This window comes from Grammomys surdaster, unplaced genomic scaffold, assembly GCF_004785775.1.
Source record: "Grammomys surdaster isolate TR1022 unplaced genomic scaffold, NIH_TR_1.0 125881, whole genome shotgun sequence".
NCBI classification, from domain to species: Eukaryota; Metazoa; Chordata; class Mammalia; order Rodentia; family Muridae; genus Grammomys; species Grammomys surdaster.
Genome location: NW_021620706.1, coordinates 1,034,422 through 1,061,667, shown reverse-complemented (window position 1 = coordinate 1,061,667; position 27,246 = coordinate 1,034,422). Strand labels below are relative to the sequence as shown.

At 35.6% G+C, this 27,246-nt stretch overlaps 1 protein-coding gene across 1 annotated transcript in view; it reads right to left on the bottom strand.

Annotated features, from left to right (window-relative positions):
• The window catches only part of Dpyd (dihydropyrimidine dehydrogenase), an 872,190-nt gene that overhangs the window by 626,208 nt on the left and 218,736 nt on the right, over positions 1 to 27,246 (bottom strand). The window contains exons 7-8 of the mRNA XM_028752184.1: positions 21,423 to 21,504; positions 16,639 to 16,726 (exon numbers count right to left, since the gene is read on the bottom strand). Of these exons, the coding sequence (XP_028608017.1) occupies positions 16,639 to 16,726; positions 21,423 to 21,504 (170 nt within the window). The remainder of the gene's footprint in view (positions 1 to 16,638; positions 16,727 to 21,422; positions 21,505 to 27,246) is intronic.

Sequence of the window (27,246 nt, the reverse complement as noted above, 5' to 3'; positions counted from 1 at the left end):
TTTAATTTGTGTATGTGTTTTTACTTTTTTGACTGTGGAATCAAGTTTGTACTTATTTACTAAAGAATGACTTTAAAATTAAGACATATCCTACAAAAATACAAAGGTAGGCTTATTAAAGTTTTTAATGTTTGAAAATAATTACAAGTGTAATGTCATTTAAAAATCTGTTTTTGATATTCTTTTTATATAAGATGTTTGCTAAAATCATAGGTAAGATATGAGGAACTTGGGTTCCTTAAATCAACACTAAATCATGGTCATCCAGTTTGTCTCTTTTAAAGCAGTCATAGTAAAAAGGCAGTGATGAACTTACTTCTGCTTCCAATAAAGGTCTTCTATTTATTTTATTGAATATATATATATATATACATATATATATATGTATGTATATATATATATATACAAAACAGTTTAAGTGAATTAGACTCAGGCAAGAAATAAATCTTAACATAAATGTTTTATGATGTCATAAAAGTTAATCGGTCTCAGAGTCAACATAGATTTATCATTTACATGGTATCCTTAGCAGTGTAAGAAATGTGACCAACCAATATTTTTAAGTAATTCCCTGATTCTTAACCTACTGACCAACCCTGCCCTCATTGATATTTTAAGTTTAGTTTCACTAATACTAATGCTCAAATAGAACTGTCTGTTCATACATACACTACATTTGCTTTTGCAGTTCAAAGACAGATATGATATTTTTATATATGATACACAAATATGAAATATTTGCAGTCTTTTCATTTAATTGAATATTGTTGTAGAGAATTGTTAGAAATATGGGAGCAAAGTAACATTTGTTTCTTAATATTACTCTCTAGCATTGTCCTTCCCATACTGACCACCTCAATGAATTAATTTAGCCTTCTCTCTTCATAGTTGTTACTTATAATTTAATTAAAGGCCGCATGTAATCACAAAAGACACATATCAATTAATCTTTATGGGAGATAAGTTTATTTTCTACTACAACCTGACAATTATAGACTCAATGCCAAAAACTAGCCTCAGCTTGGAGAAGGTTTCCAAGAGAAGGGGTGTCTGAGAGCAGTGAAATGAACAACTTGAAGTCAAATCTTGGGTTACAAGCTGATAGCCTGTGTTTTGCTTGACAGCCTTCCAGATTGCCTCTCTCTATATTCTGCTCTAGACAGCTTTCTCTTGCTATTCTAAAAACTTTCTGGATAGCTATCTCTTGCAGATTAAAAGTCCTGTTTTTTATTTACATATCCATTCAGTCATTACCCCACGTTCTGTTTTGATTGTCACATGAATCATCATCCTGTGATCACAGACCTTTGATTCTTACAAAGACACGGCAAGCACAAGCACAGACAATAATATAGCTGGGAGGCCCAGTCCTGAAATTACCATTTCTACCATACCTGAGCTTGGACCTAAACTCCCTCTGTCCCAGGCTGAACCTGAATTCAGGAATCCACTTATCGTTTTATCTGCCTGTCCCTGCATCTTTCTGACAAATTGGCTCATAATGTAGTTCCTGCGGCTTTTTCTATGTCTGCAAAGACCCACAGATAATTCATACTGCATCCTTATATTTTGCATAGTTGAAAAATTATATAATTTATGAATTCATGTTTTCAACTTTTTTTCCCACAACTTAAGGGCTGTCCTGAATGCCATAGCATTCTACCATTTTGCTGTGACATTATACATACCACTTCCTCTGAGATTCCTGCTGTCTCTGATTATCATGGAGTCACTGACCTTGGTCAGTGACACACATCACAAGAGAAATGTAAAAAATATGTATTTTATTATACAAACAAGCCACATGCCCACGGCAACCATCAATACTCATTGAGCCCCTTGCCTCGCTGGCACTGTTTCAGGCACAGGAACGAATGTCATTCTACCCATGCCATAGTCAAGCAGGACTCAGCAACTGAACATATATACATATATTCATATGTGTGTATATATATTCATATGTACACACACACACACATATGTATATATACAATTATATAGTTATGTTGAAGTAATTATTTAAAACAGTGGCACCCAATCTTGTATTATGGAGCTGCCATGTTCCTGACTAGGCTAGGCCTGAGGCCATGAGTGAGATGCAGAGTTGTGTTCTTGCTGCTGCTGTGGCTCAAGCGGCCGGAAACATTGGCCCTGCCACCCGCGAGATGCCAGCATGGGAGATGGCGTTGTCAATCTGTCACTCTGTCTCTACAAGGTTAGGCTGTGCCCAGACCATCCCACCATCCACGGAAGCCCAGTAATAAATAAGACTCTAAGGCTTAAATATTAACCAAAGACTTTATATGTTTGGTAATGCTCAATAACAATATGCTCATATAATTAGAGGTGTTTCTCAATTAGCTAACCTAAATATAAGTTGCTATAATGATGTAATAAATGTGACTAAGATGCCTCAGTTAAATGATTTTTCTTTTTTAAAAATAATATTTTTAATTTATTCTTTGAGAATTTCATATATGTGTATTATATTGTTGATATTATATTGTATTATATTGTTGTTGTTGTATTCACCTACAGAGTGATAGTTTGTATATGCTTTGTCCAGAGACTGGCAATATTAGGAGATGTGGCCTTGTTGGAGTAGGTATGTCACTGTGGGAGTTGAATTAAAACCTTCATCCTACCTGCCTGGAAGTAAGTCATCTACTAGCTGCCTTCAGATGAAGATGTAGAACTCTCAACTCTGCCTGAACCATGCCTCCCTGGATGCTGCCATGTTCCCACCTTGATAAATATAGACTGAACCTCTGAACCTGTAAGCCAGCCCCAATTAAATGTTGTCCTTATAAGAGTTGCCTTGGTCATGATGTCTGTTCACAACAGTAAAACCCTAACTAAGACACCCAGTTATTCTGTCACTCCTACTCCTCCTACAAGTTCCCACCCCAAATTTGCCTCTAAAGTCCAAGATCTATTTTTTTAAAAAAACACCACTGAATCCAGTCTGTGTAGTCCTTTGTGCATGATGGAATATCTACCATTGACCAAACCTCTGAATGAAACTGACATCTCCTCCCTAGGCAGCCATCAACAGCCACCACTAATTCTTCAGTTAGGGTTGGGCCCCATCAGCCCCTACCCATACCTACATGAAAGTTGACTAGCTTGAACTTGTGTGAATGCACTGGCCTTATCATGTCCAGAAGGTTTATGGTACATTTAGTTTATTTAAATTTTTGTTGTCTATTTTGAGAGAATGTCTTTTTTTTGTGCCCTGTTGTGGGGCAGTGGGCTGTGGGATGCAGCTGGGTGCCTGGTTGAGCACAGGCCTCGAACCCTGGGCCCTAATGAGATGGAAGGTGTTTGACTTTGTTCTGGGGCCCCTGTTTCCTTTCACTTAGCTTCAGACATCTACAGTCCCTCACATAGAGAGGTTTGTGTCACCCAGCACAGGTAGAGGACATGACTACAGGCCTCAGCCTCAAGAGATTTCCATATTAATGAGGTACTTGAAGGCCAGAGGGCATAGCCAATTAAGCATTCTTTTCCAGACCCTCCTCCCTCACTATTTAAGTTAGGCCCACCCTGACAAATGGAGGGGGTACACCTTTGTCCACTTTCTGCCATGACAATAAACCTTTTAAAGCCATGGACTTCCTTGTGTCTTTGGGGCCTGCCATTGAGAACCGTGGAGGGGGCCTTCAATTACCGAGCCACCTCCTAATCTCCCATGGAGGACTTCTCTACATTCTAGCCAGGAAGGCCACAAATTCAAGCAAGCTAGTTGAGCCAGCCAAGTGAGTGCCCTAACCAAGAATCTCCAACCCAAGGGGCACTGTTGGGGATTCGAGCCCTGACCCTGCAGTACCTTCAGGCTGAGACATCTCCACACCTGGGTGGGGCCCCGAGCATCATCTCAGCCCAGCATCCACTCAGTGCTGTGTGGAGTAAACTCAGTCAAATTCCTGGCTTCTGCTTCCCAGAGCCACAGTCAGTAGACACGTGGGAACCACAACTCTGCCCAACAGAACTCATACCCGCCCATGCGTGCGAGCTGACAAACTCACACCTTTGTTGCTTGGAGCTCTCTTTATGGCCTGTGTTGTCTCTACATGTGCCTGCCCACCCCCACAAATGCAGGGACTAGAGGCATTGGACAATATTTCAGAGGGTTCCAAATTTTAATGGATTAATTTAAAGTTTCTTGTTACAAAGAAAACACAGTTGAACTTTTAAACAGCTAAATAAGCTACGTACACTTTGTGTATTGTTTATTAGTTGTGTTGACAGGGTTTCAGGAGGCATTTATTAAAATACATATTCCTTTTATTGAAAAACATTCTCTGTTTTTTTTTTGAAAAGTTTTTTAAGATGCCCCACCACACACACACACACAGATTATTTTCCCATTTAACATTTTCCTTATTGGAGCTAAATTCACTTTTATCATTTTTCTAAAATATATTCATTCTTTTTTAAAAAATATACCTTTATACTACTCTGCATATGAGATAAGCTTCTAATATATTAGGAGGTTAAAAAAAAAACAAGCCCAAGATAAAAGTAATTGCACATTATTCATTTGAACTTTTAAAATTTAGCAATGATAGATTTATCCATGGAATGCAGTTATTAAGAATTAAGTGAAACAATCATGTAAAGTTCTGTATAAAATAAAAGAACATCTAGATGTACACCATAAGAATTCGTAGACCCAATAATGCAAACCCACTTCAACATGGCTTTATTCCTAAAAATTTCTGAGACATTGGCATAATTTTGAACCACTCCCCAAATATCAACATTTTGTTCTTCAAACTTAACTCCGTGAATTTAAAGTTGGATCCACAGTTTATCTCATTCACACAAGCAAAATGAACATCTGCTAACTCCCTGTCATGGGAGTGTGACTGCGGTGGGCAGGGTGTGAACAGGGCTGCTGATGTGTGGTGTAGGTCCCATCTGCACAGCAGGTGGCACTGCATGGGTAATCAGAGGATGATAAGGCACATCAGCATTCCTCACAGATTGGGAGATAAGAAAGTACATACACTCAAACTTTGTTTAAAAACTTCTTTTTTTTTTCTCAAGTACTCACAGTAAATATCCTTAAAAGTATATTTAGGGAATTATGGTATTCAAGATTTATGTTAACTGGTCTTGCAATACTGGGTTTCTGTGTACAAATTCATCCTATAATTTACCATATCATTAATGTGAGTTTAACTAATTCAGAATGAGCAAGAGAAGTAAACTGGGTATTGTTTGTTGAAATGAGAACACAATTATACCAGCAGTTCCTCGTACAATTTAGAGACAAGATCTGGAGTACGTTAATTTGATATTAATTGTAATTGTATTGCTTTTAAAGTTGATCTGTTGCTGCATTCAGCACTACTTGGGCATGGACCTTATTGGGGCAATGAAATGAGGTGAGGAAAAAATGGACCAACACACACATATACAGATGACAAAGGATTGAACAGACTGGCTCTCCAACAGAGAAATTATGACATCCCAGAAGCTAAAGGTCTGCAAACTCTCCATATGCAGAGTCTTCATAAAAGTGAGGTCTACAGGACATTACTATCCAGAGGAAGGAAGCTGCTGTGACTTGCTTTCTGCACATGCTATCATCAACAATACCTGCAACAGAAGTCTTTGCCATTCAGCTGAGCCTCCACTGGGGGAAGGTTTTGCCATTTCCTCATGGGTCTGAGGCTAGTGTCCTGGACCAGAACATAACCATATCAACAACACACTCATTCAGGGCTTTTTGTGCCCTGTATAGTTTGTGACTTAAAAACATCTGTGCCAGCCAGGGACAGCTCTTAAGAGAGTATCTTACTTTAGAACATAGGGTTGAAAGGTCCTTAAAATCAAAAATTCCTTTGTATTATAAAAGTTATTAACAAACTTCATCTTGTTAACTAAAGTCCATATAGCCTGATTTTAGAAATAAGAATTGGTAATAACATAAATTATCCAGAAGTTCCATATTCCTATATTACAAAAACATGACACAAAGAAACAAAATGCATACTGAAACAAAAACCCACTTTCCTTCAATTCACATTACTTGCTTGAAAATTCTGTAGTTTTTCTGCCTCTCATTCTTCATCTATTCACAGTGTTGCTCTTTATTTTCCCCAATTTTACACAGTAATTGGCAAAAAAAACCCAAACCCTAAAATTGGCATAACAGTGCATAGTCTATCAATGGAAGATATATGCAGTAACACAGTTTGTTGCTTCAATCTGAAAACCACTGTTTAGTCACATGCATTCAGTGAGGTCTGGAAGTCTTTACAGACAACTGTACTGACTTGAAGGTGTACTTCACTATTCTTAATGTTTCAGTGATAACAGGCACTACCTCAGTGACTTCTGCTTTCCATTATTATCTTTGTTCCCCTCCAACATCAACATCTGATTTGTAGAGGACACCTCAGGCCGACTACATTTGCCAAACAGTTACTACATTTGCAAAAATAATCACAGTCCATTTCCAGAGTCATTGTTCCTGTGCCATTAAAATTCAAATATTTAAGCTGTAAGATTCAAGGTTTATATTGAGAAAGAGAGCATTTGGATTTAGAGTTAGTCTAGGTAATCATAAGATTAGGGTCTTCTGCTTTCAGGTTAACATTTATTTAACAAAGAACAGTTTTTTAAAAAGAGGACAATTAGATCAACCAAGAAAAGGCTTTGCAAGCTCAGCAACCACCTGAGAGCTAGGAAAGGGCCTCCAGCAGGATCCAAGCATTTTGTTCCATGAGCTCAGACCTCTAGTTTCTAGACACTAAGAACATTTGACTTCTAGTTTCTAGACAATAAGAACATTTATGTGTGCTGTCTGCACCATCTAGTCTGAAGTCTTTGGCCAGTGCAGCCCCAGTCCATAATGACTGTGCTCGTAGTATGTGCTCAGTAAGTTCTACTCCAAGATTCAAATGGGGTAGATTTCAAGATTCTCTTCAAAATGCAACCAGTAGCTTAATAAGTGGGAAAAAATAAACGTTTTGCTTACTTCAATGACTCTCTAATCCTCTTATCAAATGCTTTATGATAATAATTCATTAAGACATTGGGAAGATTTAGCGAATATTAATTCTTACATAATGAAAACACCCTTTTCCCCTCTTTGACACACATGGAGAAGTGTATCAGAAATCCATCTTTATCTCTAGTCTAGGAAAACTAAAGATGATAAAAATATTACAAAAGGTAAACATTATTTATACTTTTCCATAACTTTTATTAAATAAAAGTCATATAATTTATAGAATATTTTAGAGGAAACATTATTTTAATTAATTAATGACCAAATAAATCTGATTCTTACCATGGACATTATTTAAAAATTTCTACCTATAAGGGTGGCACATATCTATGAAGGTAATAGAAAACTTCTGGGAATTTTTCTTTTCTTTCATAATGTGGGACCCACGGAAAGCACTCAGAATATTCCCTTGACTGTACCCACTGAGCAAATTCACCAGTGCAAAAAAAAATCTACAAGTAAATAAATACAACTTTAAAATTTAACTCCAAATCGTCAAAGCAAATGACATAATAGTGTAATTCTAGATTCCATAAGTCATAAATAGAGCAATTACATAAGAATTAATCAAATCTAGATGGCTAGATATAAAACAAGGGGTGAAGGGTACAAATGTAGTTTTGGTGGAGGAAAGATGAGGAGAGGGAAAGAGAGAAACAGAGAAAGGCAGAGAGAGAGGGAGAGAAAATGAATGGATTTTAAGTGGTTAAATGTAAATATCTCAAATTGTTTCGAGGAATTATAACATTCTTCTTATGTCTTCCCTTTCTCTAAGTTTTTTTCACTCAAAATCATTAGCTCCCAAAATACTTTTTGATACAGTGAACAAGAATATGATGGAAACATAAAGTATAAAGTATAAAATTATTCATAAATTTTAAAGAGATAATAGATATGTACATCTAACCAAAAGTAATAAAAGGATACTGAATTCCATTCTATAAATGTAACAAAGTGTTTCATTATGTATGAACATGAAAAAAATATTTGCTTAGGTGGATCAGCATGAGAATTTCATGAAGGATATGTTCCATGACAGGAAAGTTTTTGAAGTATTGATGTTAGCATCAGAGGAAAATTGAAGAATTTTCTAAGTGAGAAAAATTATATAGATATAATATTAGAAAATACTCCCTTGGAAAGATGGGTAGATATGGAGTGATGGGTGAGGTCTACAAATGGTAACTTTAAGCAGAAAGGGTTTATTCATAAAGCTATAGCAGCCTGATGATAGTCTAGCTCACCCCAAGTGTCATAAAGAGTTAGTGAGAAGGTGTGTGAAACAATTGCTAGACAAATCACAATGGTTTTAAGTAGAGAAGATCATCATGAGGACAAGGGTTACTCAGGATCTTTGGCACGGATAATCAAACTGTTTCAAGAGTAACACCAACTGTGTGAACTTGGAACCACAAGGACATTTAGCCATCCTCAGACAGACTTACCTGGGGCCAGCAACAGAGCTGAACACATAAGCATACCTGAATCAAGCCTAATGATCATCTACCTTTGATACTGGTACTCATGATAGAAAAATAATTACTGATCCTCAGAAAACATGGCACTCACATGTGTTCACAACCATACAGACATGACCACAAAATGCATAAAACAGTAATTTAAAACTTGAAAAAAAAAAAACCCTTCCTTGTCTATCCCATGATATAGGCTAAAAAGCATGTGAGGTCTACAAATGTAAGTGTCTCTAAGGGAGCACTATGAAGATGTTCTCAGAGTCTCTATTATTTTTTTCTATTTTCATAAGGTGACCAGCCTACCACCTGCTTTTGAAGATTAATATGTGCTTTCTATAGATATGTTAATATGATCAAAGAATAATTGCTCTACATCTCTTTTTATCCCCTCTGGGGCTTTTCATGAACTCATTAACAGATGATTTAATGAACTCTCAGCTGGAATTCCTTTTTCCTCATTTTCAAATTCTTAGGAGCCATCTCACAATTATATGAGAGTACTTACAAGTGATACTAGATTAAACAATATTACAAATTAAAAAAGTAATATTCACAGCAACATATTCATGCCTTTTTGCTTACAATTAAGTCCGGTTTATTATTTTAAATAATGTATTCATAATTGTGGATATTGAGTAGATAAGCAGTTTTTACCTGGGGGGAAGGAGTAAAGTGGGTGGTCTAAAAACTTTATTACATTTTCGTCTAAATAAATAGAAAGCATACGTGATTATCTACAATTTAGAAATTCCTGACTAAGAAACTAATTAAGAATAACTTTTGCAGAGAATAATTCTGGCTGTAAGAAGACACAAGAGAGTTAAGTAAAGGCCACAGCACAGCAAATTTAATACCACAGTTTCTCAATGGATTTTCTTAATTGTAATTATCTCTTCTTCGGCTGTTATAATATTTGGTAATCTTCACATTACAAAATAGCCTTTTCTCTAGTAACTGAATGAAAAAAAACAAAATAACCCAATTGGTGGTAACAATGAGAAAGTGAAATTAAACATACAGTCTAATTTTTCAGGAGTATAAGGTTATCGAGTCCAACAGCCTTAAGTAGGGTAAAACAATGCAGGCAAGTGTCCATAGAACATGCTTGCTTCCTATCTTGGGCCTAGAAAAGCCTTATCATTTAAATTACAACATTTGCTTGCTTATTCTTACTCTCCCTATAAAATTTATTTTCTACGGTTACTGGCAACTTGTTGGTTGCTGTAAGAATTTTCAGAGTTCGCTGTTACTTTTCTGCTTTTCTTAAACTTTATTTACCACAATAAATGCTAATCACACTGAGCTCCTAAGCCAAGAGGTAAAAGACTGGATTATATTTTAGATAGAGCCTGGAAGGTCATTAACGCTATAGTGGGAGGAGGTAATTCCAGCTCTCTGAATCCCATTCTTCTTACTCATTTCATTCATTATAACTGTAATACCAACCATACAAGAAGTGAAAAGGGACCATCACAGCTTTTATCTGTGCTGGAATGAATAAAATCCCCAAGAGCTTTAAATATTCTAGTTTTTATTTTGGTAAACTGTTAAAACGGTTTCAATAAGACTCAACACATAAGTAGTGATTATAGAGCCCCCAATCTGTCCTAGGTACTTTGGAGGCTTTGTGTGTGTGTGTGATGATAGAGATTATACCTAGGATCTCAAGAACAGGATACACTATGTCATTGAACTACATGCCTAGTCCTCTAGTCTCCTTTACCCAAGTGGAAGTAGAAAGATATGAAGAAGCTTTAATGACAGCACGATTGGACCCCTTGACTTTGACAAGGCCAGTATTTCAGTTATGTTGACAGCATGGCCAAAGGGACCAGGTAGGAAGGTACCTGCTTCAGGGATCTGGTAGTAGTAAATAATGGGAGTGCAGCTAGCAATAAGGAGTCAAAAAATCTCCTGGATAAATATACTAACAGATCATCCTTATGATATCAGCCTGTTCATGCAATGCCAGACTGACCACTGTGATGGTCATGGAGGATGCAACTATGATTTTTTTTCTTTTTTGTAATGCTTTTTCTTTGCAGACACTTAAAAAATGAAACAAAGTAGCTAATCGGTTACACTTAAAATAGTATTGATTATATGAGCGTGCCTCAGCCAATGATCCTTCTTGCATATCTGTTACTAAGCTTTTATTTAGCACCACTACATTTTGTGAACTATGAGAAGGCAGATAACCATGAAGAGGAATGATTCAAATAGAATGTGTCCAGCTCCTCAGTCATTAAAAATGGGTTTCTCATAACTGGACCTAGATGGTGTCACCTTCCAAATGTAAATCATCCTCATTCCTAATCCAGCCCTACATACCCACGCCTCAAATTCTTTGATGTAGTAGTTCTATTTAAATCACTTTACACTAAACCTAGGCATATCGTTGAATTTACACTCCATTATCATCTTAATCCTTAGTACTGGGGATGGGATATCATTAGCCTTTGGCCTTTACTTTATTAGTATACCACTTTTTGGTAGGTATTGGAATGCTATGTTGGAAATGGTGATTGTTACCTCAGAATCCTTATACTGTGCAACTGTGAGGATCAAATTTTGACTATTAACACAAATAAAAAGGTATTTAATATATAGTATATATGAGCAAATGCACTACTAAAACAAATACATATAACATTTTTTTCCACAAAACAACACATGAAATATTTACAACAAAACATTATTATTATAAAATATTATTTTTCTTTGGAATTTTCTTTTCTGCTATTTAAACAAAAAACAAAAAAGAACAATAGATACAATAGATCATATTCATTTCAAAGAACAAAGAGAGATATTTAATATTTTGAAAAAGAGGCATTCTAATTTCCCTTCTGAGCACTGATAGTAACACACTCTGTGAGTACATTTTTTGAGTAAAAATATGAAAAAGTTTAGAAATTTCAACTCAAGTTATCTCAATGACAACTCAGTCTAAGGTGAATAAACACAAGGTCTCATCCCACTTGTTAGAAGGTGCTTAATCATGGGTAAGACTTGTAACTCATTGAGATCCATAGTAATAAACTTAATAAGATGATTGATTGTATTAGTGGTTTCCATTAGCATTGAGAAGGGGGACAGAATCTAAAAATGATTTTCCTTCTAGCAATACATTATATATTTAAAATGAGAAACAATGAGAATATACTTATACTAATTCAATGTGCTTATTGAAGTATAATGACAAAGTTACAGCTAATAAAATATATTTTGATAAAGCAATAAAGTAAGATAGTAGTTGAAAGTACTAGAGAACTAGATGACATTTTCTTTCTTTTTATTGGACATTTTATTTATTTACATTTCAGATGTCATCCCTTATCCCCATTTCCCATCCCTAGAAACCCTTATCCCATCCCCCTTCCTCCTTTTTGCTTTTATACCATTTTAATTACATACATGTATTAAGGTCAGTTCTAGGTTGAGGGTCTAGCAATACAATAGACTCAAATAGTCAAGGAACAAGCAAGACAATAAACACAAATAGTCAAAGAACAAGCAAGGCATTAAACACAATTATGTGAACACTCCCATGATCACTGTTACTAAGGGCTTATCAGGATGACCAAAATATATGAGCCTACTTCCCTGTCCTAGCCCAAAGTAATTTTCATGACTGAAACCTACTTCCTTGTTCTAGCCTAAAATTTAGATTCCTGTCTGAAATTACTTCTTTGTTCTAGACTAATATTTAGATTCCTGCTGGAAATTACCTCTTTGTTCTAGCCTAATGTCAGATTCCTGCTGAAGCATACTTCCTTGTCCTTAGCCAATGTCATATTCCTGCCAAGCAGCCCATTTCACTGTCTTTGGTCCATGTCAGATTCTTACAAAGTAGCCCCAAAGGCTCTCTTCCTCTCCCCCCCTTTTTTTTATTTGTTTAACAAGACTGAGCCTGTCTTAGGTCATTCTGACAATAATGCCTTCCTTACCCATCATGGAATATGCATTATCAAAAGCATGCACTTCTGTCTTAGGTTGGTAATGCTCTGTGCAGAATCTTATCCGTCCTTGGTTTGTCAGCCTGTTAAATTAATAACTCTGTCTGGTGGTCCATTTTCAGGTTTAAGTCATGTACTTTGGCTGTCAACATGTTGATGTGGTTAAAGACAAGCTTTAACACAATGAGCAGCAATAAAATTATCCCCAGGGCGAAAAGGGCTATAGTATGAGCGAGCTATGTATGCCATTCTTGAAGCTTGACCAAAATAGAAATACTAACTTCGGGGCATGGGTAGTTTTATCAGAAGTATCTACCACATCAACGCTCAGCAGAGCAACATTCTTGAAATTCATAAGCTCACTATGTAATGTTAAAATATCCAGAGAGGTGTTAGAATTATGCCAAATACACTGCAAGTGTCTTTAAACTTTTTCCTATTTACAAAGACTACCACTGTAAATTTTAGAACTATCATGAAACCAATGGTATTTGGCATGATACTCAAGATGGCTCCTTACTCTTAAATTCTGAACCTCTTTCCAATAATTTCAATAGGATAAAGAGCATCAATCCATTCTTCTAAATGCCCTGTCTAAATTCTCTTGTATATTCAACATATTAGTAACATTTTTTGCTAAATTATTAACAAAAGTAGCTGCCTTAACTTCTTGTGTCAAAGCAATTGCAGAAGCAGTGGTGCTAGAAATTAATGTAATTAAAGCTGTTATACCAGCAATAATCAAGCCCACTTCCCTCTTGCTTCTGTTAAAGTCTGACTCATTTCTTCCAGTACTTGAAAGCTATTTTTCGAATACCAAGGTTCTGTGATACTCAGGGCACTAAAACAAAGGCTGACTGATAGACTTCCATAACTGACATGCTGGATTTCAAAACACAAACACAATTAGAAAGTGTACAATCAATGCAACTTGTGCTAAATACTGTAGAAGAAACAAAGGTAGTTTTAATTTGACAATTAAAAGGGACTTAATACACATGCTAACACTTGTTTGAAATCCAGATCCTGCATCAACTTAATCTCTTGCTAACATAACAATATAGAAAACTACAGTTAATTTCCATATAAGACTCTGGAAATGTCCAGAACCAGACTTCCAAATGAAGACTGTTATTTTCAATATTGGATTGATTTCTAGACCAGTCCATGATTGACTCTGAATAACTGATCACATTTAGGAACAATATAAGTGCCATAATAACTTCTCTTTTTGATTCTCTGTTCCACAAAGTCTAATTTTAGTCCAGTGAATGATGAGTCTCACATGTCAAACACTAAAGACAATACAAATTTTGGCAAAAGCCTGTGTACCTCTTTCCTTCTTGTTGCTAGGATACTAGAATTCCAATGTGCACCTACAGCCTCATATTCAATCATCCTTCACTGTAGGTATGTTTTATGATTAAGTTATAGTCAATGAGAGAAAAGAAATAGTATGTACAGTTTCTTTACCACACACACAAAAGGAATGGTGCCATGTCTTCAGTCACAGAGAAAAGATGGAAGTACTGTATCACATATGGTTTCCCCTGTTGTGTGAAAGATTCAGTACATTGAAAATCACTGCAATATCTATTAAGTTTGCCAAAAGCAAAAAACATATATCCCAAATAACACAAAAGCCTATCCTATCTCTTTTTCAAACTCAGTGAGAAGAACAAGATAAAATAAGTGAGGGAAGGCTAATCATGTTTTAGAAGCAAAGGAGGTAAGGACCTAAGACTTTCTAAGTAACACAATTATATTGTCATAGACAGGTCATAAAGTCCCTAAGAAACAGGATTGTCACAGAAACCTTTCCTAAGGGATATGGCTCCTTGTCTCCTAGAGAAAGAAGCCTTTATTCTGATGAAATAAATCTTCCTAATTTATATTTCATACAAAATACTGAAATTGAACACAATTACATTTCTCATACCAGCACACAAAAATGTCAAAGGATTTATTTTTCAGCATGAAAATGTACAACATAGACATGAATGATCTTCACATCATATGTATTGTAGTCCAACAGAGCACTTGTTTAAACATGCAGCTCCACAAAAATCTAACAATGTAAAGGAACTTAAGAGAAAAAAATCAAAATGTGAGATGTCATCAGTTCTTTTACATAGAAGGTATTTTTGTATGCTCTACTCATGAGATGTAATTAACCATTTAAATATTTCAAATTATTCTAGTACAGGACTTCTTAATGCTTTTAATTTGGAACTCTTGCAATGAACATTGTTTGGCCCTATTTCCTGTGTACAGAGATTCTTCATAGAACTGTGCAAAGAGATGGGTGTTGGGAATTGGTTCTAATGCTTTGAATTAATTGGGAATTTGCGTGTCCAAATGCTAAATGTCCTTGTCCCCAGTTGGTTTTTCATCAATCAATAAAGAGCCAATGACCAATGGCTGGTCAGAGAGAGAGGGGTATAATTTTTAGATTTACACAAGCTGGGAACTGGGAAAAAAGGAAGAATTGCATGTACTCAGGGGAGAAGGATGGGACTTAAGAGCTGCAAGAGAGAAAGCCAACCAGCCATGTAAGAATTCAGGTAAATGGCCACTGGCCACTTCCCTGATTGGGCCTGGGGTAGCAGGGAAAGTTTGGAGTCTCAGGAGTATCCGAGGGGAGTGCTCTTCGAGCAGGGGAAGGTTTAGAAGTACCCAACATTTGAGTTAGTCATGGCATGTCAAAAATTGACTGGTTGTGTGTGTGTGTGTCTTTCATTCATGAATTCAGATTGTGCTTGAGAGGGTGCACACTTGTGAACTGCCATGAGCCAAAGCAGTGTAGCCCAATACCACTTCAAATAGTTTTATTTGTTCTAGAATGTTCTACTTTAATAGTGTCTTCTGTAGGAAACTCAAAGGAGAATTTTAGTATTATTTGATATTATCCAAAGACACAATTTTTCTCTAAATCTTCCACTTATAATGGGCCAAGAATTTGTGAAAATAAAGAGGCAGAGAGCATCAGAATATCTTACATATATAATATTTATGGGATCATAGAATATACTCTTGATATATGTGCTATGTCTCAATTCTCAGTAAAAGTATGAAGTTGCAAATCATGTCTAAATCAGAATATCTTTGAAAGGAAAATCTAGGAAAAATATCAGATATTCTCCTCTTCCCATTACTTGTATATAGACTGGTAACTATAGTCAATGAAAATAGTAAAAAATTCTGAATACAATCGTACTCACAAGTCCTGAAAGGAAGTTCAATACAACAAAATAAAATGGCAGATCCTCTGTGATTTTTAAAATATTTTAAATACAATGAGTGACAGAGCTTCCCTTGGATGCAGTACCAATGCTCTAGTAAAAGTGTGTCATTCAAATGAGCAAAATCTAGTGAGCAAAGAAGCATTAATAGTGATTGGACACTATAAACACAATGAGTCCTCTACCTTTGATCAAATGAGTACTACCTATCGTGCAATCACTGAAAGATATGGGGAACTTTGTCTCTATGCAGACTTCATGCTCATATAGTCAAAGATTATGGGCTGCAAAGAAGATGGGCTGAAAGACAAAACTGATCAAAAAGTATAACAATTTAATATGGTCAGTTCACAACCCAGAATTTTCAAGAACACAATATGGAATAAAACACACAACAAAATAACAAATCTTGACATAAGGACTAAATTTAATTAGCTATTCTTTGGTTTCTGAATACATAAGAAGTGGAAGGGAAATTGTTTGAAAATTCAATATTTTATTTTCACTTACATTCAATGTTTACACTCAATGAGATACTTCTCAAAAGATTTAGGAACTTCATAAAATGAATATAGAATAAGGCTATTACTGCCTTACATTATTAAACAATTATAAGAAAGCTATAGCATCCAATCAGATTCTGACATATAACATCATAGAGGTCATTCTACATCCTAGAGCCCACCATGGGGCTTCCAGTGTAAGGAAAGGCCTCAAGTACATAAATCTATCACCAAAACCTGTTCTAAATGCACATGAAGCAGGGTAACCAGGCATGCAATCATAAAATACATGTGCATCAGGTCATTATGATGTGCCCATCCATGGAAGATGTGGTTTCCATTAAGGAAATGTCTAAAGGTGATTATTCTAATGGATATTATCAAAAAAAAACACTAAATTTTAAATTAAAATATATTTAAAAATAAGGTACTTACCTATTCCAATAAAAGCAGCTTTATATCCATTTTCTTTCAAATTTCTAAGAGTCATTTCATCTGTGGAAAGGCTTTTACCACAAATTATCTGTAAGAAACAGCATTTTGAGTAATGATATTTTGTATCTATTGATTAATTAAAACCAAATAACATAAAAATCAAAGGAATGACTGTGAAAGTTTTAGTGAATCAGTTTGTTTAATGAAATTAGAAATAATTAGAACACTAACACATTTTATTTATGGGATATATGTAGAAAAGTCAGTACAATTAAAATCATGCTAGTAAGAAAAAGAACTAAACTATGATCCAGTATTCAGCTCCTAGACATATGCTCAAAAGATTCTATATTCTGCCATGGAGATATCTGTGCATTCCTGTACATTGTTTCTATAGCAATGAAAGAGCAAGGAGATAGACTAAGCCATGATGTCCATCAACAAACAACTTGATAATGAAAATCTTGTACACATACCCAGTGGAATTTAATTCAGTCATTAATACAAGTAAAACCATATGATAATGATAGAAAAGCATATAAACCTGGAAATCACTACATTACATAAGATAACCCAGAATCCAATAGACAAATATAGTATGTTAGCCTTTACCCTGGGATCCAAGCTGCAGATATACGTGGAGAGAGTAAGTTTGGGTACAACCTAAGAAACGATCTCAAAACCATAAGAAGGTAAAAAGATTTGTTTTGTTTTGATTTCTTTCTACCTTCCTTCCTTCCTTCCTTTCTTTCTTTCTTTCTTTCTTTCTTTCTTTCTTTCTTTCTTTCTTTCTTTCTTTCTTTTTTCTCTTTTGCTTTCTTTCTTCTTTTTTTTTCAGGGCAAGAGTAGGAAAAGTAATAAAACACATACAGCATGGAACTGGAGGGGCACAGCAAAGAGATAGTAAGAATCCACCCAAACTAAGTAGGCATGGAAATGCCTTAAGGGACCCTATTGTTTTGCATACTAATTTCAAACATGAAATTCAAAGAGGTAAACTAAAATTTGTAAAACTTCTCTCCTAGTATATGTTGAAAGCACTATGTTCAGTACCCGAGAACAACAAGATAATAAGGGAGAAAAAAGAGTCAAAAAGATCCAAAATGCAAGTGAGAGAAGATTTACACGGGTAACTATAATATAAAATAATGAAATGGTGATGCATATTTCAGTTCTGATATTAAAGACTAATTCTAGGCATGTCAAAAGTGTAATATTTCAATAAGATCTTTACAACATGTAAAATTTCCATAGGTGATTATTTTCATGCAATATGAAGAAATCAACAGGACAAAGTAATCACTTTGAATATAAGTCACAATATTTTGGTTGGTCTCCAAAATAATTCCAGTAAAACTGGGGTAGGGTGTCACATGTATAGAGGATAACTTTCAGAAGTCAGTTCTCTCCTTGACCATGAGAGGCTAAGTGATAATCTAAGAACTTAGATTGTCAGGTTCAATGTGAGTGCCATTGACCACTGAGCCACCTCCCTGACCTATGAATCATTTTTTTTTCCAGTGGAAACCTGTTGAAAAAGAGAGACAACATGTTCCTAGGGAGAATTCTGCAGTATCCTGGCAAATAAATACTACAATAATTACCCTGGTTCTCCATTGGGAATGAGGGCCATTTACCCAGACAACTGTGCATGAGGGAAATAGGGATAATCAGGCATTTCAAGGGCTATTAGGCACATGATCTTTATTGACATTGATACCTGGAGACATAAAGTAGGGACCTATGTGAAAGGTAAAATGGAGCCTGACTAAAATCTGCGTCCCAGAGGACCATCAGAGACACTGACCCTGTCAGTGATCATTCTCCTATTCTCCAAACACATAATTGAAATTGTTACACTTGTCAGTTAACTAATCCCCAACTGTATCTCTGCTCTATGAAGTAAGGGTTGAAATAGCTATCACAGATGGGAAGACTGCATACAAATATCAGAAACTCAACTGAGTCAGTTTCTCTATCACCATATCATATCCAGTATGCAGGTAGGATGGGGAGAGATGTTAGTGGTACTGATCAAGTCTCCATTTACTTCATTAGTCTGTCCCTTACTAAGATTAGATGGTTCTGACAGGACAAATGTAAACTACTGTAGAGTTACATATATTGTAGTCCTGGCTGAACTCTCTGTGACAGATGTGGTATAGTTGTTGAAGCAGACTGATATGCCTGTGGAGACTCTGAATGTGGCCATTGAATTTGTAAATGGAGACTGACTCTACTCCATTTCAAAAATGAGTCAGAAACAGTTACCACTCGGGAGTGTTATAGTTCACCTCTCCAATATGGAATCTTTAGTAATTAAATGTGTATACAAAGATCTTTGACTTCATGTAGAACCTGACAGTGATCCACTGTACGGTGATGCCATGCAGGCTGGGCACCATAAGCATAAAATGGACAGTATGCTGATGAGTTCAGGATTCCCCAACAGAAGGTGGGTTATGAACCTGACTAATAACTAGCCAATGAATGAAGTTTAGGGAGCCCAGATGCTACATATGAGCCTGTATATCTACACCCAGAGAGAATGACCGAGAACTTCATATTCCATGCCTCCTCACAAAGAAAAAAATATCACAAAACCTAGTAAGCTACTTTGGCCTTTGATATCTTATATTCCTGATATATTAAGATATGATGAATCATATAAGAACTATATTTATCAATGAAAGAGTAATGAGTACAGCTATCATGCACAGATGTCTAAGAGTAGGACATTCCTCTATGTATTACAATTGATGACACACTACCTCTTTATAAGAGGCCCATGAAATGTATATTATTTTAACTTTTGAGTGGTATAGTTATCTATTTTTCAGTTTTTGAGGTTTAATAATGAAGGTACTAAAGGTCATTGGTTTATCCTGAATTTTATGTTTTCAGTGTGTTCATGAAAAATTTTAAACAATAACAGGAGAAACATATAAAGATCCAATCAGCCTACTAATGAATGAAAAACACAGCTACTAATGAATTAAAAACTTTGAGAAGTTGTTTTTTGTTTTGTTTTTGTTTGTTTGTTTGTTTGTTTGTTTTTTTAAACATAATGATAACTATGAAAGCCAAAGCATGGTTTCTCAAGAAAGTTGAGAAAGCATAAGCTTAGAAATGAGAAAGCAATTGAAATCCCAAGTGCAAGTGAGATAATTCTGATAACCTCAGAAAGACCATGTCTAAATCTAGGCTAACAAATTCCACAGTAATAACAAAATTTGCATAGAAAACTAGATACTGCCAAAAATCTATATTGGAATTTAGTTATGGAAATCTTAATAACTTTGTAAACACTTTTTGTAAACTGGTTGAGTTATTGTCTCTCAGAAAAAGTCTTTGCCACTTGTATAGCCACCATGAAAGTCAACATGGCAGTTCCTAAGGAAATAATATGTCTAGTTACTGTCTAGGGTAAATAATTGTAAAATTAGAAAATCATAAGGCTGTAGATATAATACATGTTTTCTTCACATGATACTTTGTGTAATTCTATGTCCCTATAACTTTTAAAGTAATGAGAATAATCTATCCTGTGAAAAATCAATACAATTACTTAGGCTCCCATTGCTGGGATTATAGGCATTCGTCATCATCAATATCTCATATTGTTTTTGAAATACTTTTTAAAAATTCCTGATTTATCTTTGACTGGTAAAAACATGAAACATATTAACTTGAAATTTTAATATGTAATACTTTGCTTATTTGGTGAAAATCAGATAAGAGTTTCAATTCAAAATGGAATACATTTAAGGAACCTTCCAGAATGTGTCCTTGTACGTAGTCATCCATAAATCATCTATTTGAACACTGCAGTTGTTAAGACCTCTTGTTATGATTATCTGCACATCTACATTGCATTTTTTGTGATCAAAGTATTTGGAAATTTGGGTTAAAGTTCATCACTCAAATATGTTAAATAACATATAAGTAGAAACAAGTGCAAAAGTCCAAAATAGTTTTTTTCCCCACGAGTGATAACTTTTAGATTTTCATAGTAAAAGCAAAATCTATGCTAAATTTGTTGCTCACTCTTCAAAATATCTTTTGGAGACAGAAATTATGCAAATCCTGATACATTATAAATCTATTGAGTTTTTGGAAAATAACAGTCTTTAAACAAAAATAGGAATATATTCAACTGTAGTGGAAAATTCACAGAATAATAGTAGCAATGGAAAATTAGAGCATCTAAAGTTATATTCCGGAAGTATATCATGTCAGCATCTTGTCTATCTTTAAAAGAAAAACAAAAAATTTATTGAATAGAAAAATAAAAGATTAGTATCATACCATTCTTCATGAATGTATCGTATATGTTGAGAATAGCCAGACACACAAGAATATCATGAGGTACATAATAAAGAAAATATATTTCTGGAAGAAACTATAATCCAAGTGTTGAAAAGTTAAATGCTAGTCTTTCAGAGAGCTCACAACTTGCCTGAACAAAACATGATTAAAGAAACCAAATCCTTCCCTTGGCTGAACTGAACCCCTAAAGCTATTTAGGAATTTGTTTCTTACAGACAATTAATCACATGCAGGTGGGCCAGATGAGAACTATTGATTGCCCTTTTCCAGGCTAGTGGCATTCAGACAGTAGACAGACAAATGCCCTGAGCAAGGGGAAGTATGTTTCTGCTAGGCCTAAGATAGTTTTAATTGTTCATTCCTAAAATGCACAGTGTTGGCCATTAATCTCTAGCATGAAGCTTTCCCCTTTCTTCTTCTGCAATATATAGACAGATGTTATATCTCCTACTCACCTCTACACCAAGATCCTTCATGAGCTCAATCTCAAAATTCACGACATCATATGGGAGCCGAAACTGAGGGATTTCAGAAGTGCTGAAGCAAAAAAGAAAAATATGAAAAGGGAGAATAAGAGTGAAATTTATCAATCTAGAAAAAAAATGGCACATGTTCTTACTGATCAGCATTAAAGGGACAAATAAGTTCCTGTAATTATTGATATCACATGTAAACAATTAGGAAGACAAACATTCTTCTTGCCAGATTAAGGTGTCTCATGTATTAAAAATAATATAGAAGCTAATATAAAAATACATGAAATAGAAAATAAGCAATATAAAATTAGTCAAAAGCAATTCAAACACTTCAAATTATATAGTCAATTTACTTAATTATCCTATGCCTTTAGGGTATTAAAATATCAGAGTAAATATCAATTCATAGTATACATAGAGCTAAATATTGTTTACATGTAAATATACAATTTCGGCACTTTTTTAATTTTGTTAATTATAATCCAAACAGGTATGAGGAACCATCTCACTGAGGTTTTGATATGAATGTCTATGAATGTCTTCATTCAGCTGATAGACATTCACAATTCTCATGTGAGATGTAACACAATATGACTTCTTAATATTGGGTTGATTATATTTTATAAACACTGACTTTGACACTCAGCTACCAACTCGGCAGCATATATGAGCTGGTCCAAGGCCCCTGACACATACACAGCAGAGAACTGCCTGGTCTGGCCTCAGTGAGAGAAGATGCACCTAACCCTTGAGGGACTTGAGGCCCCAGGGAGTGATGAGGTCTAGGGGAGGTAGGGAGGTGGGAACATCCTCTTAGAGACAGTAGGAGAGAAGGAATGAGATGAAGAACTGTAGGAGGGCAGACAGGGAGAAGGAAATAACAACTGGACTGTAAAAAAATAAAGGTTAAAAAAAAACAAACAAAACCCACTAACTCTTTACTGAATGTGCATTGTAAATATTTTCTCCATCTTGGAAGGTTATCTTTTAAAATACCTTATTGTCTTATTTGCTGTGCATAAACATTTTTTGAACATTTTTAAAATTGGATATTTTATTTATTTACATTTTAAATGCTATTCCCTTTTTCAGTTTCCCCTCTGCAAACTCCTTAGCCCATTCCCTCATATCCTGCTTCTATGAGGGTGCTCCTCTACCCACCCACACACCCACTCCCACCTCACTGCCCTAGCATTCTCCTATGCTGGGGCATCAAGTGTCCACAGGACCAATGGCCTCTCCTCCCATTGATGCCAATAAGGCCCCTTCAGCTCCTTCAGTCCTTCCCCTAACTGCATTTTTTGAACTTCGGTTCTTGTGTCTTTGCTTTAGAGTCCTATTCAAGAAACAACAACCAGGAAAATGTCCTGAAATTTTTTCAATGTTTAAAAGGTTTATAGTTTTGGCATCCATCTTTAATCCCAATCCATTTAAAAATCTTTTTTAAGGACCAGAAGCTTACTTTTATTCTTGTGCATAAATATATCTTATTTTTCCAGTACTATATGAAGAAAAGACTACCCTTTCTATATTATGGCACAATCATATTGTTTTCTTGATGTCGTTTTTAAAATACTAGCTGCCTAAAACTTTGTGAATTTATTTCTGAGTTACAAAATCCTGAGTCTTATTCTGAGCTCATGCATTGCTTTGAGGTATGGCTGTTTTGCATTATGTTTTAGGTTCAGTCAAGTTTAATCTTTTAACTCAGGATTGTTTGGTATATTGAGGTTCCTCTGTGTTTCAATATAAATTTTAGAATACTTTTCTATTTTTTGAAGTCTACTAGAATTTCATAGGGATGATATTGTATTCTTTCAGTAGCATGAATATCCTTATGATATGCTACAATGTATGAATGCAGAATGTCTTTATTTTATCCTGTGCTTTTTAGTATACTTCATCAATATTTTATAATTTTACTTGAAGAGTTATTTTATTTATATGCAGTTCTATGATTTATATGTATCCTGCTAGCTTTTATAATTGGACTGTAATTTTATATATCTTTTAGATACTTTCTTAATAATATACAGAAAATTTACTGCTTTTTATGGGTTTATTATGTTCTCTTAAACTTCACTGACTTTATTAATTAGGTCTTATTGTTAGATAAGAGAAAGGAATAATACAAGAATACAAGGATACACTTCGGAAAGGAAATCGAAGTACACATGTTTGCAGATGCTATGACTATACATAAGAGATCCCAATGGCTCAGGTTGAAGTTCTGAGTGGGGATGAAGAAACAGGAAGAGAACAAGGGAAGAATGATCTTCCTAAGTGCAAAAGAATTCAGTAATTTATTGAGCATCTTTATATCCAAGGTTACTAGAGACATTTTTATCATATCTCAGTGCCGTTTTGATAGTAAGTTAAAATTTACCCCGTGAAATATATTTGAATATTCTACATTGATAGAAAGAAAAGATTTTTACAAAACATTGATAGAGGAGAAAATGGGAAAGAGCCTTGACCTCATTGGCACAGGGGGAAATTTTCTAAACAGGACTCTAATGGCTCATACTCTAGGATCAAGAATTGATAAATGGGACCTCATGAAACTGAAAAGCTCTGTAAGGCAAAGGACATAGTCAATAAGACAAACCAGCAACCTAGAGACTCGGAAAAAAAATCTTCAATAACTCCGCATCTGATAGAGGTCTAATATCTAAAATATAAAAAGAACTCAAGAAGCTAACCACCAAACAACTAAACAACCTGATCAAAAAAAATGGGGCATAGAACTAAACTGAAAATTCACAAAAAGGAATCTCGAATGGCTGAGAAGCACTTAAAGAAATGTGTTCAAAGTTCTTCGTGATCAGAGAAATGCAAATCAAAATAACCTTGAGATTCCACTTTACATCAAGGGGAATGGCTAAGATCAAAACCTCAGGTGACAACAAATGTTGTCAAGAGTGGAGAGAAAGAGAAACACTTCTCCATTGCTGGTGGGATTGCAAACTGGCACAACTACTCTGGACTCAATCTGGAGGTTCCTCAGAAAATTGGAAATAGATCTACCTGAAGAATTGTTAGTACCACTCTTGGGAATATACTCAAAAGATGCCCCACCATGTCACAGGGCACATGTTCCACTTTGTTCATAGCAACGTTGTTTGTGATAGCCAGAAGCTGGAAACAACCCAGATGTCCCAAGACAGAAGAATGGATACAGAAAATGTGGTTCATTTATGCACTAGAATACTACTCAGCTACTAATAACTAGGATATCCTGAGTTTTGGAGTCAAGTGGATGGAGCTAGCAAATATCCTGAGTGAGGTAACTCAGATGAAAAAGGACATCATGCTATGTACTCATTAATAAGTGCATATTTGATTAAAAAAAAAGAAAGAAAGAAGGAAAAGTTCAGAATGTATGAGATATGGTCCACAGAACTAAAAATTTCAATAAGCTGCTGACCCTGGTGAGTTAGGGAAAGGCTGAAAGAAGCTGAGGAAGAGGACAACCCTGTAAGAGGACCAGCAGTCTCAATTAATCTGGAATCCCAAGATCGCTCAAACGCTAGACAACCAAAAAGGCAGCATACACCAGCTGATATGAGGACCCCAACACATATACAGCAGAGGATGGCCGGATCTGTGTTCAATCAGAGATGATGTACCTAACTCTCAAGAAACTGGAGACTCCTGGAAGTTTTAGAGGTCAGGTCAGGTGAGGGGTTGGGAGTGGGGAAATGCATGGAGTCAGGGGTGTGGGGAGGAGGTATGGGATGTGGAACTGTCAGAGGGTGGACAGTGAGGGGGGAGACAATAAAATCTGAAGTGTAAAAATATAAATAAATATATAATTTTAAAAAGTTTGAACTGAAATGAATTCATATTGAGAAAAATTTGGCAGGGAGAACATCAGATCTTTGGATTTTTTTAATAACAAACCTTTAATTAACTTTCCTCTTTCTGCCCTATTTATTGACCTATTCATCTTTTCTGCTTCTTCATGATTCCATTCTTTGTAAGCTATAAATTTTGAAGAATTCAATGATTTTCTCTAGACTATTTAATTTTTTATATACAATTTACTATTATAGATCTCCCTGGTCCTCTGACATTGGTACTAGATGCCACATCTGTTACAATCAATGATTTAGTTTTTTGAGTCCTATCTCCATTTTTCTGAGTCTAGCTAAAATCTTTCATTATTTTTCTTTATCTTTTCAAGAAAATAACACTATGGGTTTTTGTTGTTGTTTTTCTAATCTCTACCCTTTTCAGCTTTTCAGCTTCTGTTTTCATTATATCTTTACTCTTTCTGTCCCTATGTTAATTTTAGAATGAAAATTTTCTTTCACATTATTCATTTTCTGTGGACACCAATGTCATATGAAATATATATATATATATATGGAACAATCACATGTAAATGACTTATACAATCTCATTTGAGAATCAGAAGAAATACTTTTAGCAAGATAAATAAGTAAGCCACTTGGCACCTACTACTACAAGACACGGTACACAGTGGGCATTGTAGATTGACATACAGGAGGATTTATGAGAGTGTTCATTCACCAGACACAACTTCAGGACACTAAAGAGTTCACACAGTTGATTTCCATAAAAATGGAAAATTTGAGTCAAATCTTTTGAGGCTGTGTTGATGTCCCTATCACTCCTGCCTGCTGCAGGAGGTAGTTTCTTCAGGTTCCATATCCATAATGCTGTGAGTCACAGTTAAAGACACCCGCATTGATTCTGGGGTGCCTTCCTTATTCCTTATCTGCCTTGTCCTAGAGATGCCCCCTGCCTCACCACTCAGATCAGTTGCAAATTTCCATTTATTCTCATAGCCCTCTGGCCTTCTCTCTCTTGTCCCTCCTGACACCTGATCGCAATCCCCCAATTCTACTCCCAGTCTTCTTTTTCACTCAGTTCCCTCCCGTGACTATTTTATTCCCCCCTTCTAAGTGAGATTCAAGCATCCTTGCTTGGGGACTTCTTCACATTTAGCTTCTTTGAGCCCGTGAACTATTATGTGCTTATTCTGTACTTTATGGCTAATATCCTATGGGCAAGCACCAATCACTGACACTATTAATAATAACTTTGTTATGCTTGCAGATAGGAGCCTAGCATGGCTGTCACCTGAAAGGCTCTAGCCAACAGCTAAGACAGATGCAGACTCCCTCAGCCAAACAGTGGATGGAGCTTGAGGACTCATTTGTAGGAATAGGAGGAAGAATTGCAGGCTCCAAGGGGATAGGAATGCCACAGGAATACCAACAGAGTCAACTAACCTGAACCTCTGAGACTCTTAGAGACTGAACCACCAACCAAGGACATACATGGCTGGACCTAGCCTCCCTGTAAATATGTAGGAGATGTGCAGCTTGGTCTTCATGTGGGTCCTGAACAATTGGAGCAGGGGCTATCCCAAAAGCTGTTGCCTGAACGTGGGATATGCTCTTTTAGCTGGACTGCCTTGCCTGGCCTCAGCGGGAGAGGATTCACCTAGCCTCACAGAGACCTGATATGCCATGGTGGGAGGATACCGGAAGGGGGCACTCATTCAGAGAAGGAGGAGAATTGTGGGAGGGGTGACTGGGGGGGGGCAGTGAGTGGGATGTAAAGTGAATAAGTAAAAATAAATAAAGAAAGAAAAAATAAAAAGAAAAAGAAAAAACGGGGTGTGAATTGAGAGCCTGGTGTTCAGGAAAGAAAAAGAATCCTTGGAAGATATAGAATTTTAAACAATTATACAGATCTATTTGGAACAAAGGAAATAAATGGCATAAACCATGGTGACAGGAAAGGACTTAGAAGGATAGAAGAGAAATTG